This window comes from Pituophis catenifer, unplaced genomic scaffold (assembly GCF_029215685.1).
Source record: "Pituophis catenifer annectens isolate HBS135680 unplaced genomic scaffold, rPitCat1.0.hap2 SCAF_3, whole genome shotgun sequence".
Lineage (NCBI taxonomy): Eukaryota > Metazoa > Chordata > Lepidosauria > Squamata > Colubridae > Pituophis > Pituophis catenifer.
The window spans coordinates 191,571,661-191,586,366 of record NW_027256883.1 but is presented as its reverse complement, the minus strand read 5'-3'; the positions used below and the strand labels follow the sequence as shown (position 1 = coordinate 191,586,366).

At 42.1% G+C, this 14,706-nt stretch overlaps 1 protein-coding gene across 4 annotated transcripts in view; it reads left to right on the top strand.

Annotated features, from left to right (window-relative positions):
• Positions 1-14,706, top strand: part of GDAP1L1 (ganglioside induced differentiation associated protein 1 like 1) — a 51,438-nt gene that overhangs the window by 11,694 nt on the left and 25,038 nt on the right. The window contains exon 2 of one of the 4 annotated variants that reach the window (XM_070940016.1): positions 2,689-2,697. The exons of the other annotated variants lie outside the window; for them this stretch is intronic. Within the exon in view, the coding sequence (XP_070796117.1) occupies positions 2,689-2,697 (9 nt within the window). The remainder of the gene's footprint in view (positions 1-2,688; positions 2,698-14,706) is intronic. 4 annotated transcript variants of the gene reach the window in all.

Sequence of the window (14,706 nt, the reverse complement as noted above, 5' to 3'; positions counted from 1 at the left end):
GGTCTCTTTCTAAAGAGTAGGGACCATGACAGGAAAGGCATGCCTCCTGGGTCCCAATAGACAACACTGTTTAAATTGAAAAGACTTGGGGTGTACCAACTCTGTCATCACAAGGAAGAAACCATGGGAGATAGGACCCCCTCAAGTAACCTGGCTCTATGCCTTGTAGGGCTTTATAGGTAATAACCAGAACCTTGAATTATATCTAGAAGCAGACTGGCAACCAGCGCAGCTCATGGACAGAGATGTCATATGGGCATTCCAAGATATACCATCACCGCCTGTACTGTTGCATCCTGGAACAGCCGAAGCTTCTGTGGGGTTTTCAAGAACACTTACAGTACATTATAGAAGTCAAGCTTTCAGATGACTAGAGTATGAGTGACTACTGAAGGATTTCTTGTCCTAGGAAAGGGTGCAACTGGTGTACCTGACTGAGGCCCCTTTAGCCACAGCTGCCACCTGCTCTTCAAGCAAAATCAGTGAGTCTAAGATAGGGTTGTCAAACTGGCGGCCCACAGGCCGATGTATCACACAAGGCCACGCCCACCCATGCTCCACAAATGGAAAATGTTGCGAAACATCACATGATGGCAACATGACACCACGAGTTTGACACCCATGGTCTAAGAGGACCCCCAGATTGCACACCAGTATGAGTGGAGAAGGGCTACCTGATCCAAGAGTATGGATGGAAAGTCCTCAGTACCTGGTGGGCCCAATATCCACAGCCACTCAGTCTTGGTAGGATTTAGTTGGAGATGGTTCCTCTTCATCCAAGCCTGCAGAGTTTCCAGGAACCAGGACTCAAGAGCCCCATTTGGACAAATCAAAATCATTGGTTAAAATTACAAGGAAGCATATTCAGGATCATCATCAGGAGAAACTTCCTGACTGTATGAGTTGTAAGCCCATGGAATTGGCTGCCATATTAAGTATTATTATTTTCTCATTAGACATCTTCAAACTAGCTAGATAGTAACTTATTAGAGATGTTCTAGTGCAGGGGTGTCAAACTCGTGTCATCACGGCAGCATCACATGATGTATCGGGACTTTTTTCCCCTTCTCTAAACCAGGCGGGGCCAACACGTGACACATCGGGCCTGTGAGCTGCAAGTTTGACACCCGTGTTCTAATGGATTCTGAATAGGGAGTTGATTACATAAGTAATTAAGATCCCTTCCAACTATATTTATTATTTTATTATATTGATTGGATAATTCGCTGCTGAGCCCCTCTGTGAGGGAGATGGGCAGTTAACACATTTTACACACACAGAGACACAAATGCACACACTTGTATATATAATTGTTTGAATCTGTGATGCTATCACTCTTATTCTTCTATCTTTATTTATCCAAATTCTCATGGACCAGGATTCTAACTAGATAATGATTGCTGTTTCATGGATCAAGGATTTTTCAATTTTCTAAAATGATTAGCTATTCAAGCATTTGTTCAACATTATACCTATCTAATTCAGAGTTCATTTTCAAAGTGAAAGTGGCTTCATAACAGAAATGAAGGACATCAAATCAGGGCAGACCTACTATGAAAGAAAAGTCTTAGATTTAGTGATTGGCACAATGACTGACTATCCAATTTCATTTTCCACCAGTGGGTTTTCTTGAATTTGATTTGGAAGGAAAAATGCCATGCATAAGAGCCCTTCCATAAGAGGGTTCAACACTCTTCTGCTCCAACATTCACATGATCCTTATTGAATTGATCCAATTCAATTCTCTTGCCCTAATTCTTAGAAAACAGAACTTCCTATTGTGATTTTAGATGTTAAGTGTCTCATATCATAAAACTGGCATCTTGTGATGTAAAGGTTGCTAAACCTCTGCTTCTCTGCCTGGCTTGAGAGTTAGCCAAGTGAGTACTTCACAATATCTCAAACCTTTGGGGCGGGGGGGCGAAGGTTTTTACCAGATTAGAATGACAAAAAGCTACTCATGCCCTATTTCTAAAGCCCTTGCAACAATAGAATTTTAAATGCTCAATAGTGTGATCACAACATAAGTTAACACTTTGCTCAGATAATATGTGCAGAGGCATTTATTGAATCTCATTACCTTTAATCCAAATCCTCATAATTAGCTTACATTCAGTGTCTTGAAAGCTCTGAGAAATAAACAGCATTGAACAGCAGCTTCTGGAAAGGAGAGGGTGGAGTGACACTGAGCCCTAAAGCATTTTAAACAGCCCATTTATTTATTTGTGTATTTATTTAGTTAGTTAGTTTGTCAAACATTTATTTATTTTATTTTATTTTATTAAATTTCTATACCGCCATTCTCCCGAAGGACTCAGGGCGGTGAACAGCCAAAAGATAAAACACAGAAATACAAAATTTAAAATAGATTAAAACAGATTAAACAATTTGGCTAAATTTTAAAAATATCCCATAATTAAACAAATTAAAATTAGTGTTTAAAATTTAAATTTAAAAATTTTAAAAAGGAGAAGATTTAGGCCAGGCCAGCTTGATGAAATAAAAACATTTTAAGCGCGCGGCGGAAGGTGCGCAGATCCGGGATCCTCCGTATCTCTGGGGGGAGCTCGTTCCAGATCGTAGGTGCCCCCACAGAGAAGGCTCTCCCCCTAGGGGCCGCCAGTCGACATTGTGTGGCCGACGGCACCCGGAGGAGCCCCTCTCTATGGGAGCGAACTGGTCGGTGAGAGGCTATTGGTGGCAGGAGGCGGTCTCGTAAGTACCCTGGTCCTGAGCCATGGAGCGCTCTAAAGATAGTAACCAAAACCTTGAAGCGCACCCGGAAGACCACCGGGAGCCAGTGCAGCTCGCGCAGGAGAGGTGTTAAATGGGAGCTCCACGATGCTCCCATAACCACCCGCGTGGCCGCACTCTGCGCCAGTTGGAGCCTCCGAGTGCACCTCAAGGGGAGCCCCATGTAGAGAGCATTACAATAGTCCAGACGAGAGGTGACGAGGGCATGAGTGACCGTGTGTAGGGAGTCCCGATCTAGAAAGGGACGCAACTGGCGGATCAGGAGAACCTGATGAAAAATCCTCCCGGTCACGGCCATCAAGTGCTCTTCTAGAGACAGACGTGAATCCAGGAGGACGCCCAAGTTGCGAGCCCTTTCGGTGGGGGCCAATGATTCGCCCCCAATAGTCAGCGATGGCACCAGCTGACTATATCGGGACATCGGAAACCACAGCCACTCAGTCTTGGATGGGTTGAGCCTGAGCCTGTTCCTCCCCATCCAGATCCGTACGGCCTCCAGGCACTGGGACATCACTTCAAGGGCATCGTTGGGGTGGTCCGGGGTGGAGATGTACAGCTGGGTGTCATCAGCGTACTGGTGGTACTTCACCCCGAAACCACGGATGATCTCGCCCAGCGGCTTTACATAAATGTTGAACAAAAGGGGCGAGAGGACCGATCCCTGCGGCACCCCACATATGAGGGGCCTCGGGGTCGACCTCTGCCCCCCTGTCAACACAGACTGCGACCGGTCGGAGAGAAAGGAAGAGAACCACCGTAATACGGTGCCTCCCACCCCCAACTCTTCCAACCAGTACAGCATGATACCATGGTCGATGGTATCAAAAGCCGCTGAGAGATCTAACAGGACCAAGACAGAGGAGCAACCCCTGTCCTGAGCCCTCCAGAGATCATCAACCAACACGGCCAATGCCGTTTCCGTGCTGTACCCAGGCCTGAAACCCAACTGGAACGGATCTAGATACGACGTTTCATCCAGGTACTGGGGAAGCTGTCGTGCAACCACACTCTCAACAACCTTCACAACGAAGCGAAGGTTGGAGACTGGACGATAATTAGCCAATACTGCCGGGTCCAGGGAAGGCTTCTTGAGGAGAGGCCTCACCACCGCCTCCTTCAAGTAGAAGGAAACAGGTATAAGTATAAACATAGACATGAACACAGGAAATGAGTATGAATAAATGGGGACAGTAGGACAGGGATGGTAGGCATGCTGGTGCGCTTATGCACGCCCCCTTACAGACCTCTTAGGAATGGGGTAGACAGTTTAAGGTTGAAGTTTTGAGGGTTTGGGGATGTAACAACAGAGTCAGGTAGTGCATTCCAGGCATTGAACACTGTTGCTGAAGTTGTATTTTCTGCAATTGAGTTTGAAGCAGTTTACCTTGAGTTTGTATCTATTGTTTTCCTGTGTATTATTGCAGTTGAAGCTGAAGTAGTCATTGACAGGTAGGATGTTGTAGCAGACAATTTTGTGTACTACGCTTAGGTCAAACCGTAGGTGGCATAGTTCTAGGTTGTCCAAGCCCAAAATTTCAAGCCTGGTGGCATAAAGTATTCTATTGTGAGCAAAGGAGTGGAGTGTTCTTCTTGTGAAATACCTCTGGACTCGCTCAATTGTATTAATGTCCGATATACAGTGTGGATTCCAGGAAGACGAGCTGTGTTCAAGAATTAATCTGGCAAAGGTTTTGTATGCCCTAGTTTGCAGGGCATACATTTAAGCATTTAACTTTCTATATTACATGGTAATAAATCATGTTGCACAATAACAGGATTTTCACTCTTGGATATTTGAAATCAGGATACATAAAAATATGGCAACCTTTTGCCATGGAAGCTTTAAGCAGAATTTAAAGTAGCTGGATTTTGTTCTGAGTGTACAAATATATCTAAATAAATCCATATATGATATGGGCTCTAAATCAGTTTAGGAACATTTTGGGACACCAAGAGGAAAGAAACAGTACTTAGACTTATATACCGCTTCACAGTGCTTTACAGCATGCTTTAATATCAATGGTAGAATGTATCCTCTATATACAAAATACTCCAAACTCAATTCTCTGGATCTCCAATGAAAGATTATCAGTTCGTTGACAAAGACCAATTGTTTTAGAGTTCATAACAGGGTCACATTCCTTCAGCAATAATTTGCGGACTTTTTCTTGTCAGCGATGGACAGGACTAAATCTAGTGTTTGGAGCTGAGCCAAACTGAATAGAATCACCTATTGTCTGACTCAGTGAGAGATCTTTTTTCCTCTCTTTCTTCAAGGGAGGAGGCAGGAGGTCCAGAAAAGTTAAGAGGATGGTCACAAGTGTGTAATCAAAAGTCTGCTTCTTCTATAACATCTCTATAATTCAGTATGGGAACTGTGATTTCAATGAAGATTGAGAAGATTCAACTTCCTTAAGCAGTGGTGGGATTCCAAATTTTTTACTACTGGTTCTGTGGGCATGGCTTGGTGGGCATGGCTTGGTGGGCGCGACAGGGGAAGGATACTGTAAAATCTCCATTCCCTCCCCACCCCAGGGGAAGGTTACTGCAAAATCCCCATTTCCTCCCAGTCAGCTGGGACTCGGGAGGCAGAGAATAGATGGGGTCAGGGCCAGTCAGAAGTAGTATTTACCGGTTCTCCGAACTACTCAAAATTTCCACTACCGGTTCTCCAGAACTGGTCAGAACCTGCTGAAACCCACCTCTGTCCTTAAAGTAATGATTAAGATTCAGAGGCTCTGAGGAAATTTCAGAAGTTTCAAGATGCCCTCTCTGGCTTCACACTCTGGCTTCACCTCCTACTTTGGATTAGTTCCCACTGCCATCAACTCTGCACAGAACTGCAGGTCCCAGAACTACTTTGGAAAAGGCATTATTTATCAGCCCAGTTTAAGTCAGTCACACTGTATATTTTCCAGTATTCAGTGACACCTGGAAGGAAAAATATGCCAAGACATATCAGCTGCTGTAGTATAATATCTAGAATTTAAGAAAGGAACTAGAATTGATGTATAATTTCTCAGAAAGAAACAGAAAAGTGCCAGTACAAAAGAGCCTATTGGAAAATATTAAATTATTTTATCTCAGAATGAATTAGTGTGAATTAATTAGCAGTTGTTACAGACATACTTGTGGTTTAGGATTGTCTGATTCTTGTGGAAAAATTGCAATTTATATCGCTTAAGAATATGTACTGGATTTTCAATTAAATGATCTCCAGATAGAGGCATACTGAACTCTTGCTGTTTTTGGCTAATTAATGGGATCTTACTAAATAACAGTACTTTGATCTAAATATGCTTTTCATCCTAATTTCTATTCAAGTGATTGGAGAGATAGTAATCAGAAAGATAATCTTGTAGCTCCAATGATGTGCTGTGGATTATTCATGTGAACTGGTATCATGAAATTCAATAATATTCTTAGGTTTTGAGGGTTGGAAAAACAAACCCATAAGATCTTTCCCAATGCTAGATTCTAAAATTCCTGTGATGAGAAAAGCTGTGTAGGTCAAAAGATACTACTGAATTACAAGTATTAGCCTTTCTCATTAGTGGCCAGATCAGCCTGGAACTGCTGGCCTTTAACATCTTGTAAGACCTTTACCCTACTGAGTAATGTTATCCTTTATTTAGAAGAGAAAAAAAAAAACAATTCCAGCATAATATTTGCTATTTTCATCTCCAATCCCTATCCTGCTTCTGTTACCAGTCACTAGCAAGTGACATGCCAGTTTCACAGACCATGTGATCAGCAATTTGGGTCCTGCAATAGGAATGGGGTGAGTCTCACTTCAGGAATCTGATTGCCTTCTCTAGGCTGCTTTGTCTGGATTAATTCCCATGCCCATTTTGTTATTTCCCAGCTTAAAATAATATGAAATAAAGAAATATGTAGGAAGTAATCAGGACAGAAACAATCCCCAGGAGGAAGATAGTCAAAATAAGTAGTTGCTAGGCAAGAAGGTCACTTATTTTAGAGTGGGGAGTGGGTGGGAGTTGATGAAAAAGAGTTGCATTCAAGGAAATTGGCTAATAACCATCAGCCTTCATTTTCTTGATGCAGCAATGAAGAAAAGGGAAGCTGCTACATCTTTAGAGAAAGAGATTTCAGAATAATTGAAAGCAAATTATTACAACCGTGTCTGGTTTTTTCCCATCTAAAAGAGCCGAGATCTGTTTTTTCTCTTATCTACTTTGTTAGAAGCTGGAAGAAAGCTAGCTTCATGTTTTCAGAGATCTCTTTAAGATATATTAAAGAGTTTTATGACAATTTGTCGGACAGTTGCATCTTGGGTCAGGTTAATGGAGACAAGCAGAAAGTCAGAGGAGATGTCTCCTGTATGGCTTCTTCACAGTTCTTGATCCTGGCAGTTTCTTATGTTACGGAGTATTCTGGGGGATGATGAAGTGTGTGTAGCAAGACTATGTGCTGCAGATCTGGAAGTGAGCCTAAAACGGAGGTGGAACTGGTTTTGTTCTCTGCCAGGAAACTGACAACACTCGGTTTTCTCTTAGAGATTGCTAAGAAGCAGAAGGCTCTAGGCGGGCTCAGGCAGGATCTCCCCTTCAGCTCATGCAGATTATCTTTAATACACAGAATGGCTTCAGTCTTCAGTAACAGCTCCTAAGGAATAAACTCTGGAAAAGCCGTATTACCAGTGGTGGGTTCCTCCTGGTTTGGCCCGGTTTGGCTGAGCCGGTAGCGGTGACGATATGACATCACCGAACCGGTTCTCTTTGTTCGGGAGCTGGGCTCTCCCTCCCCTGCGTTATTCTTACCTTTTATTTCTTCTTTTTTAGCCCAGCTGATAGATGTGGCAGAGTGGATTGCCGCACCTCAGCTGGGCAGATTCATAATGCGCTTTCATGGAGCGCAAGTTTGGCAGTGAAGCGCGTGCACAAAGAGGCGATTGTGCGCAAAGTGCGTGCGCAAAGATAACCAGTAGTAAAACCAGTCAGAACCCACCACTGCTTATTACCCTTGAAATTTCTCATCGCTCTGGCAGTTCTCCTTTCTGTTTCCAGTCGGGCATGGTTATTGCATTGACCAGCAGAGCTAATGGCTTCTGGTTCTCCCATTGGACACAGGCAGTTTGAAGCATGAGCATTGCAGCTTGGAGGCAGGCAATGTGCCCTTCCTGATCTTTGGCCCTTCCTTCTGCCTTAATTTGGAAGCCACATAGTATTATGGTTTACTAGGATTGAGCAGAGAGTACTGCTGCCTATTCTCATAGCTACTGGGCTTTTCCTCTCAAATGCTATGGAAAATGTCCAGCCTAAAAGAAACATGAGGACGGTGTTGGTAGGATACTGGTCTCTCTAATATGTCAGTCAGAGGGAAGCATGACTGGTTCATCTTGATTTGTAGTTTTTGGCAGTGAGAACTATTGTGAGCATTTCCAACAATTATTCTGGGGATTATGGAAGAAAAACAATGGCTTGTGGAAGAGCTCTGGTCTATGCATGATTACAGTACAGAAAGCCCGAGGCAAGCAGCAATTGCTCTTGATAGGTTATTTTTCATTATTATTGTTATTTATAATTATTATTTTTTTCAGAGTAAAAACAAATCAAAACTAAACAGGAAAGAAAAATGCAAAAAACAAAAAAAAAAGAGAAGAAAAGAAACAAAAGTTAAGGAGTATAATAACCAGTGGTAAAATCCATTTTTTTTTACTACTGGTTCTGTGGGCGTGGCTTTGTGGGCATGGTGTGGCTTTGTGGGCGTGGCTTTGTGGGCATGGCAGGGGAAGGATACTGCAAAATCTCCATTCCCACCCCATTCCAGGGGAAGGATACTGCAAAATCTCCATTCCCATCCCACTCCAGGGGAAGGATATTGCAAAATCTCCATTCCCACACCACTCTGGGGCCAGCCAGAGGTGGTATTTTCCAGTTCTCTGAACCAGTCAAAATTTCCACTACCGGTTCTCCAGAACCTGTCAGAACCTGCTGGATTTCACCCCTGATAATAACGTCCCACCTTCTTTTCAACAGATAGTTACAATGTTATGGTCTCTCCTCCCTCTTACATATTATACAAAACCTTTCAGCCTCTCATTTAATCTGCATCTTTCTTAATTTTCAGACACATAAATCTTCATGTAATTTCTTTCCGCTTTTAGCAAAAAGTCCATATAAAGTTTCGAGTTTTTCAGCTTTTTTCCCTGACCAGAATCTTGCTAGATTCTTGAGATGACTCTGTGCAGAGATCTTCAGGACTCTATTCCACCAATCCTTGAGTCAGCGGAAAAGTATGTCAATATAAATTGTGCTGCCTATCTATAGGACAAGCTCTATCCTACCTCATAAAAGAAGCTGGCAAGTAATGCTGCCTTTACAGATTTAATGCGGAACAATTTATTGACAGGATTGCTGGATTCCCCCCCCACCCCAGCTTCATTTTCCTCTCAATGAGTACCGGCAGTCCTCAATTTACAACAGTTTATTTTATTTTATTTTATTTTTAATTTGATTTATATGCCGCCCTTCTCCGGAGACTTACAATGCACTAAGCAATAGCCTTCATCCTTTTGTATATTTATACAAAGTCAGCTTATTGCCCCCACAACTGGGTCCTCAATTTACCTACCTTAGAAAGGATGGAAGGCTGAGTCAACCTTGAGCCTGGCGAGATTCGAACCTGCAGTAACTGCAGGCAGCTGGTCTTAATAACAGGGTGCTTTAGACCACTGTACTACCAAGGCTACCAAGTGACTTTCAAAGTTACTTCAAACAAGTGACCTATGACCATGTTGCAAACTTATGACCATTGCAGCATTCCTGTGATCACATGATCAGAATTTGGACTCTTGGATTCATATGTATCATAGTTGTAGTGTCCAGGGTCACGTGACCCTCCCCCTTTTATGACCTTCTGACAAGCAAAGTCAATGGGGGAAACCCAGATTCACGTATCATGTTACTAACTTAACAATTGCAGTGATTCACTTAACAACTGTGCAGGGGTGAAATGCTCCCGGTTCGGACTGGATCGCCCGATCCGGTAGCGATGGCAGCGGGTGGTTTGGAGAACTGGTAGCAAAAATCCCTGGGCACCCCCCCCCCCCATGCCCAGCTGAGCCGCACGATCATCAGAGGCTTTTTTTTTTTACTTTTAAAAGCATTTTTTCTACAACCTCTTCTGACGAAAAAATGCTTTTCAAAGTTTAAAAAAAAGCCTCTGATGATCGCGCGGCTCAGCTGGAATCATCAGAGGCTTTTCAAAGCATTTTTTTCTGCATACTCTTGGCTGAAGAGGTGGTAAAAAAAAATGCTTTGAAAAGTCTCTGACGATCCCAGCTGAGTTGTCTGATCAGCAGAGAGGCATTTTTTAAAAAATACCTCTGCCCATCAGGCAACTCAGCTGGTATCGTCAGAGAGGTATTTTTTAAAAAGCCTCTCTGATGATCCCAGCTGAGTTGCCTGATCGGCAGAGGCTTTTCAAAGCATTAGAAAAAATGCTTTGAAAAGTTAAAAAAGAAAAAGAAAAAGTTGGCCCCGCCCACACAGTCACATCCAAGCCATGCCCACAGAACCGGTAGTAACAAATTTTACATTTCACCCCTGCAACTGTGGCAAGAACGGTTGTAAAATGGAGCAAAATTCGCTTAACTATCTTGCTCAGCAATAGAAATTTTGGGCTCAATTGTGATCATAAGTCGAGGACTACTTCTGTTCTCTGCTAGGAGGAAAAATGACTGCTTGTTCTCCTTAACGTGAAGTAGGACAGGCTTGAGTGAGTACAATATGCGCCTGAGATACAAAGTTTAGCACACTTTTATATTGCCTGAATGCGAAGCCAGAGGTGTGGAGACACTCTACACCTGTGAGTTGTTACACAGGCTGTTTTTGGCCATGGATCTTGTGCTCTTTTGAAAGAAGACTAAATCTGTGCCCAGAAAAATAACCTGATAGTTGCTATTTCCATATTTAAAAGTGGGAGAGCTCCTTCTCGCTTCCTTATTCCTCCTCCTTTACTGGAGACCACCATAATAAGTCTCTTGAAGAAATTTATCAAAGGGAGTAAAGTTCCCGACAGTATCCTCTGCTCTCCAAGGCACAAGTAAGACATACACCCAGAAAGAGAGAAGTATGTGTGCACATCCACAGTGTCACAGTTTGGAAGCCATATCAACCTCAAAAGCTTCCACTCTGCCACCTTCTTGCGCTTGGGAAAGTAGGAGGGGGGATTTGGTAGAGCGATTTCAGTTAGACATAATAGCATTCTTCTTTTCGGTCAAGGTCATGGTACTCTTGCATCTGAAGAAGGAACGGTTGCAGTGGTAGCTCAAGTTGGGGCAGATGGTGATTGGGCCATGTGATGGGTGCAGGGCAGTGGTGAAATCCAATTTTTTTTTACTACCGGTTCTGTGGGTGTGGCTTGGTGGGTGTGGTTTGGCTTGGTGGGCATGACAGGAAAGGAATACTGAAAAATCTCCGTTCCCACCCCACTCTGGGCCCAGCCAGAGATGGTATTTGTCAGTTCTCCGAACTACTCAAAAGTTCTGCTACCGGTTTTCCGAACTGCTCAAAATTCTCGCTACCGGTTCTCCAGAACCGGTCAGAACCTGCTGGATTTCACCCCTGGTGCAGGGGCTGGATATGGGGTTTTGATTTATTGAGGGAATACCCAGAACTCTCAGATTCAGGTTTTCCCAGATGTGCCAGTATACCTATTCCAATAAATGAAGATTTTGAGATGATGATTGTCTCAGAGTTTACAATTGGAGTTGGGTTGTTCTGGAATGCTGACACACAGAGCAGGAAGAGGACAGAGGGAGGATGTAGATAAAAAGAAGAGAGAAATAAAAAAAAAATACTGAATAAGAAATGAGGAGGGAAATGGAGGCAATTTAAGAAGAAGGTTGTATGTCGACTGATAGAAGTTACTAACAGAAGTTACCCTCATATCTGCAGAAACTGAGCAAGAGACACATACATGAGTTACACATTCAAGGAGTAGTACTCCAGCAAAGACTAGTGTGAGACTTTTTAAAAAAAAACACAGGTCTACTTTTCTTTCAAAAAAAAAAAAAAACAGAAAAATCCTGTTAAAAAGAGCACCAATAACTCCCAACAAATATTTTGGAAAGTGCGAGTCAGGCACTATTGCTGGCAGGTGATTCTGTGGAAACATAGCCTCTCATCCTTACATTCCAAGGCAAAAGAGTCTAGAAGCAGCAGCCAAAAGTCACCAAACAGCCTTCTACATCGTAGTTCTGGCCAAAACGGAGTCAGGAGAAAAAGGAGAATACTATTTTTAAACTGGAACGGCTAAAGAGAAGCATAAGCTCAATAACGGGCTGAAGATAAGATGAAGGCAGAATCAAGAGGACACATCCTTAATGAAACTAGTTGAAGGGGCATCTTCGTGCAGCAGTTAAGAGCACGATGATGAGCCCTCATTTTAGAGACTATAGGAAGTGGCTCTTGTTAAAAGAGCTGAACAGTACTCCCCACCCCCACTCCAAAATCCTCTCAAGCAGCGTGGGCGGTGAAAGAATGCGCACTATATCTTTTTCGCCTCTGCAGATCCGAGCCCTAGTGAGAAGGAATGAAGGAGCTGTGCTCTGGCAAAACCAAATCAAATGCACCCAAATCTAGATAATCTAGCACTAAAACATCAATCTAACAATAAGTCAATTTAAGGACTTTGTCCATATCCATTGCTTCTGCCAGTTAAATCTAACAAACCAGATGACTCGATTCTTAAAAAAAAGAAAATGCACAGTTCAGGGAATTGGCAGCCCATCTCTTATGATGATGAAAGTGTTTAAACGAAGTTGGTCTAAATCTCTCAGCAGTTTTGTATACCATGCACATCTCCATCTGCAAAAACACAGACCACGCAACACACACATTTAAAAATATGACATCTTTTTTTGGGTACAGTGCCAGTTCAGGATTCAGGGTAGATGCTCATTGACGCAGTTAGTAAATTACAACTGTAGCTGGAACTGCCTTTCTCCTCTTTAGCTACATTAAGTTTTATCAATTTTCTGCTTGTTAAAGCAAAGAAACATTATTTATATTTAGTATTATATACATTAAATACATTTATATATTTAATATTATATATTATATTAAAATGAAAGCAAGGAAAGCAAGCAAGCTTGGATACTTAGATTACAGAATTCGAAGAAATAGGAGAATTTGAAGAAATTTGTCCCTTTCCATATCCATCTGTCAAAAGAGACTAATTCAAACACTGCCAAAGAGTGAGTCAAGGGTATTGTTCTTATTTCAGTAGTGCATCTTATTTTTTTTTTCTTTTATCTACTCTCATGCATGAAGTAGTAATCTAATGTCTAAATGCTGGGGGCTTAGCCAAAAATAACATCAACATCTTCTCTGACTGACTAGAAAGGATCTTGCCTGGAAAGACTATCATATTAAGAAATGAAGATTCTAGTTTAACATTTTCCTTGATATATTGATTTTGATCAAGGAATTTTTTGGAAATGGAAGAATACTCAGATTTAGATTTCTTTTCCCCTGCGTTTTAAAATAATTTGAGACCAGTTAAATTTTCACTAATGTAGAAAGCTGGAGTATAAATCAAATAAGTAAGTACTGCAAATAAGAACAGATGTTTAAATACAGGGTGTCATCCACTACATGATGAAGATGATCAGGTTTTTCACTGAATGAAATGCAGAATAGCTTTAGTTATTGGATGCTTATCCTATGGTTGGGTAGGTAATATATAGAAAACTACATTCTGTAACTTCAACTGCTACAAGATGACTAATTGGCTGTGCTAAGCAGACATAAAAGAAGGCAGGAAGTTCATTCACTTCTGCTCCTGCTATTAGAAGGTTGAATTGCTGAAAGGAACTGTGTCTGTGTTACTGAAGAGAACTGGAATTGTAAGCAAACTATGTTTTTGTGTTGAACCGTGATTATTTGAAGAAGTGTTATCTTTGTTTTGAGAAGCCAAGTTTGTTTTTTTTACTACAAGTAAAGACTGTTTATTTTTCTTTAAACGTTCAGAGTCTGTGAGTATCTGTGTGTTTTGCTAAGCAACGTATCTATTCGCTGTCTGGTCTGTTGCACCACTTTGCAGAGGGCAGTTTTACCTTCAACACTGGTTATGGGCCCAGTACCAGAGTGTGTGTACCAGTTACAACAATAAGAGAGTTGTGACACACATTATTGCTCCAGACGTTCTGATACATATTTAATATCCTGGTGAGGATGGCACAAGATCAAGCTCCTAACTTATCGCTGGTTACCCGGCTGGATGGCACCAACTACAAATCCTGGTCCACCAAGTACAGTCTCCTGTTGCGCAAAGAAGGGCTATGGGATGTAGTGCAGAATCCACCAGATGTGACCTCCTGGAATGCTGACGATGCCGAGGATGCCAGGAAGATAGCCGAGTTCCAGAGGAAGAATGAGAGTGCATTGTGTATTATTGGTTTGTCTCTAGACGATACCCAGCTTGTTCACATTGAGGGTGAACAGTCTGCTGCAAGATGCTGGGGCAATTTGAAATGTCTTTATGTTCGTGACACTGTGGGGGCGCAAATTAACATTACACGAAAGTTGTTTTGCACATGACTCCTTAAGGGTGGTGACATGTTAATACACCTGAATTGCATAAAAAGCATTTTTTGAGAGCTACATCAGAAGGAGGTGGTTTTTTCCGAGGAACAACAGGTTTATATACTGTTATCATCGCTAGATGAGAGCTACGACGACGTAGTAACATCATTTGAAGTTCACAACAATTGAAGGGCACAACAATTAATATTTGTTGGTTATAATTCAAACCACAGGTCCTACAGATTTTGGGTAAAAGGAACAGCAACGGTCGTCAAAAGTACAAATGCCAGGTTTATGGAGCATGTAGGGTGGAATAAATTAGGTACTGAAAATGAGGTTATCATTGAAACTCAGACTGAAGCTACCAATGAAATGCCAGAGATCCAGAGCGAAGAGGTAG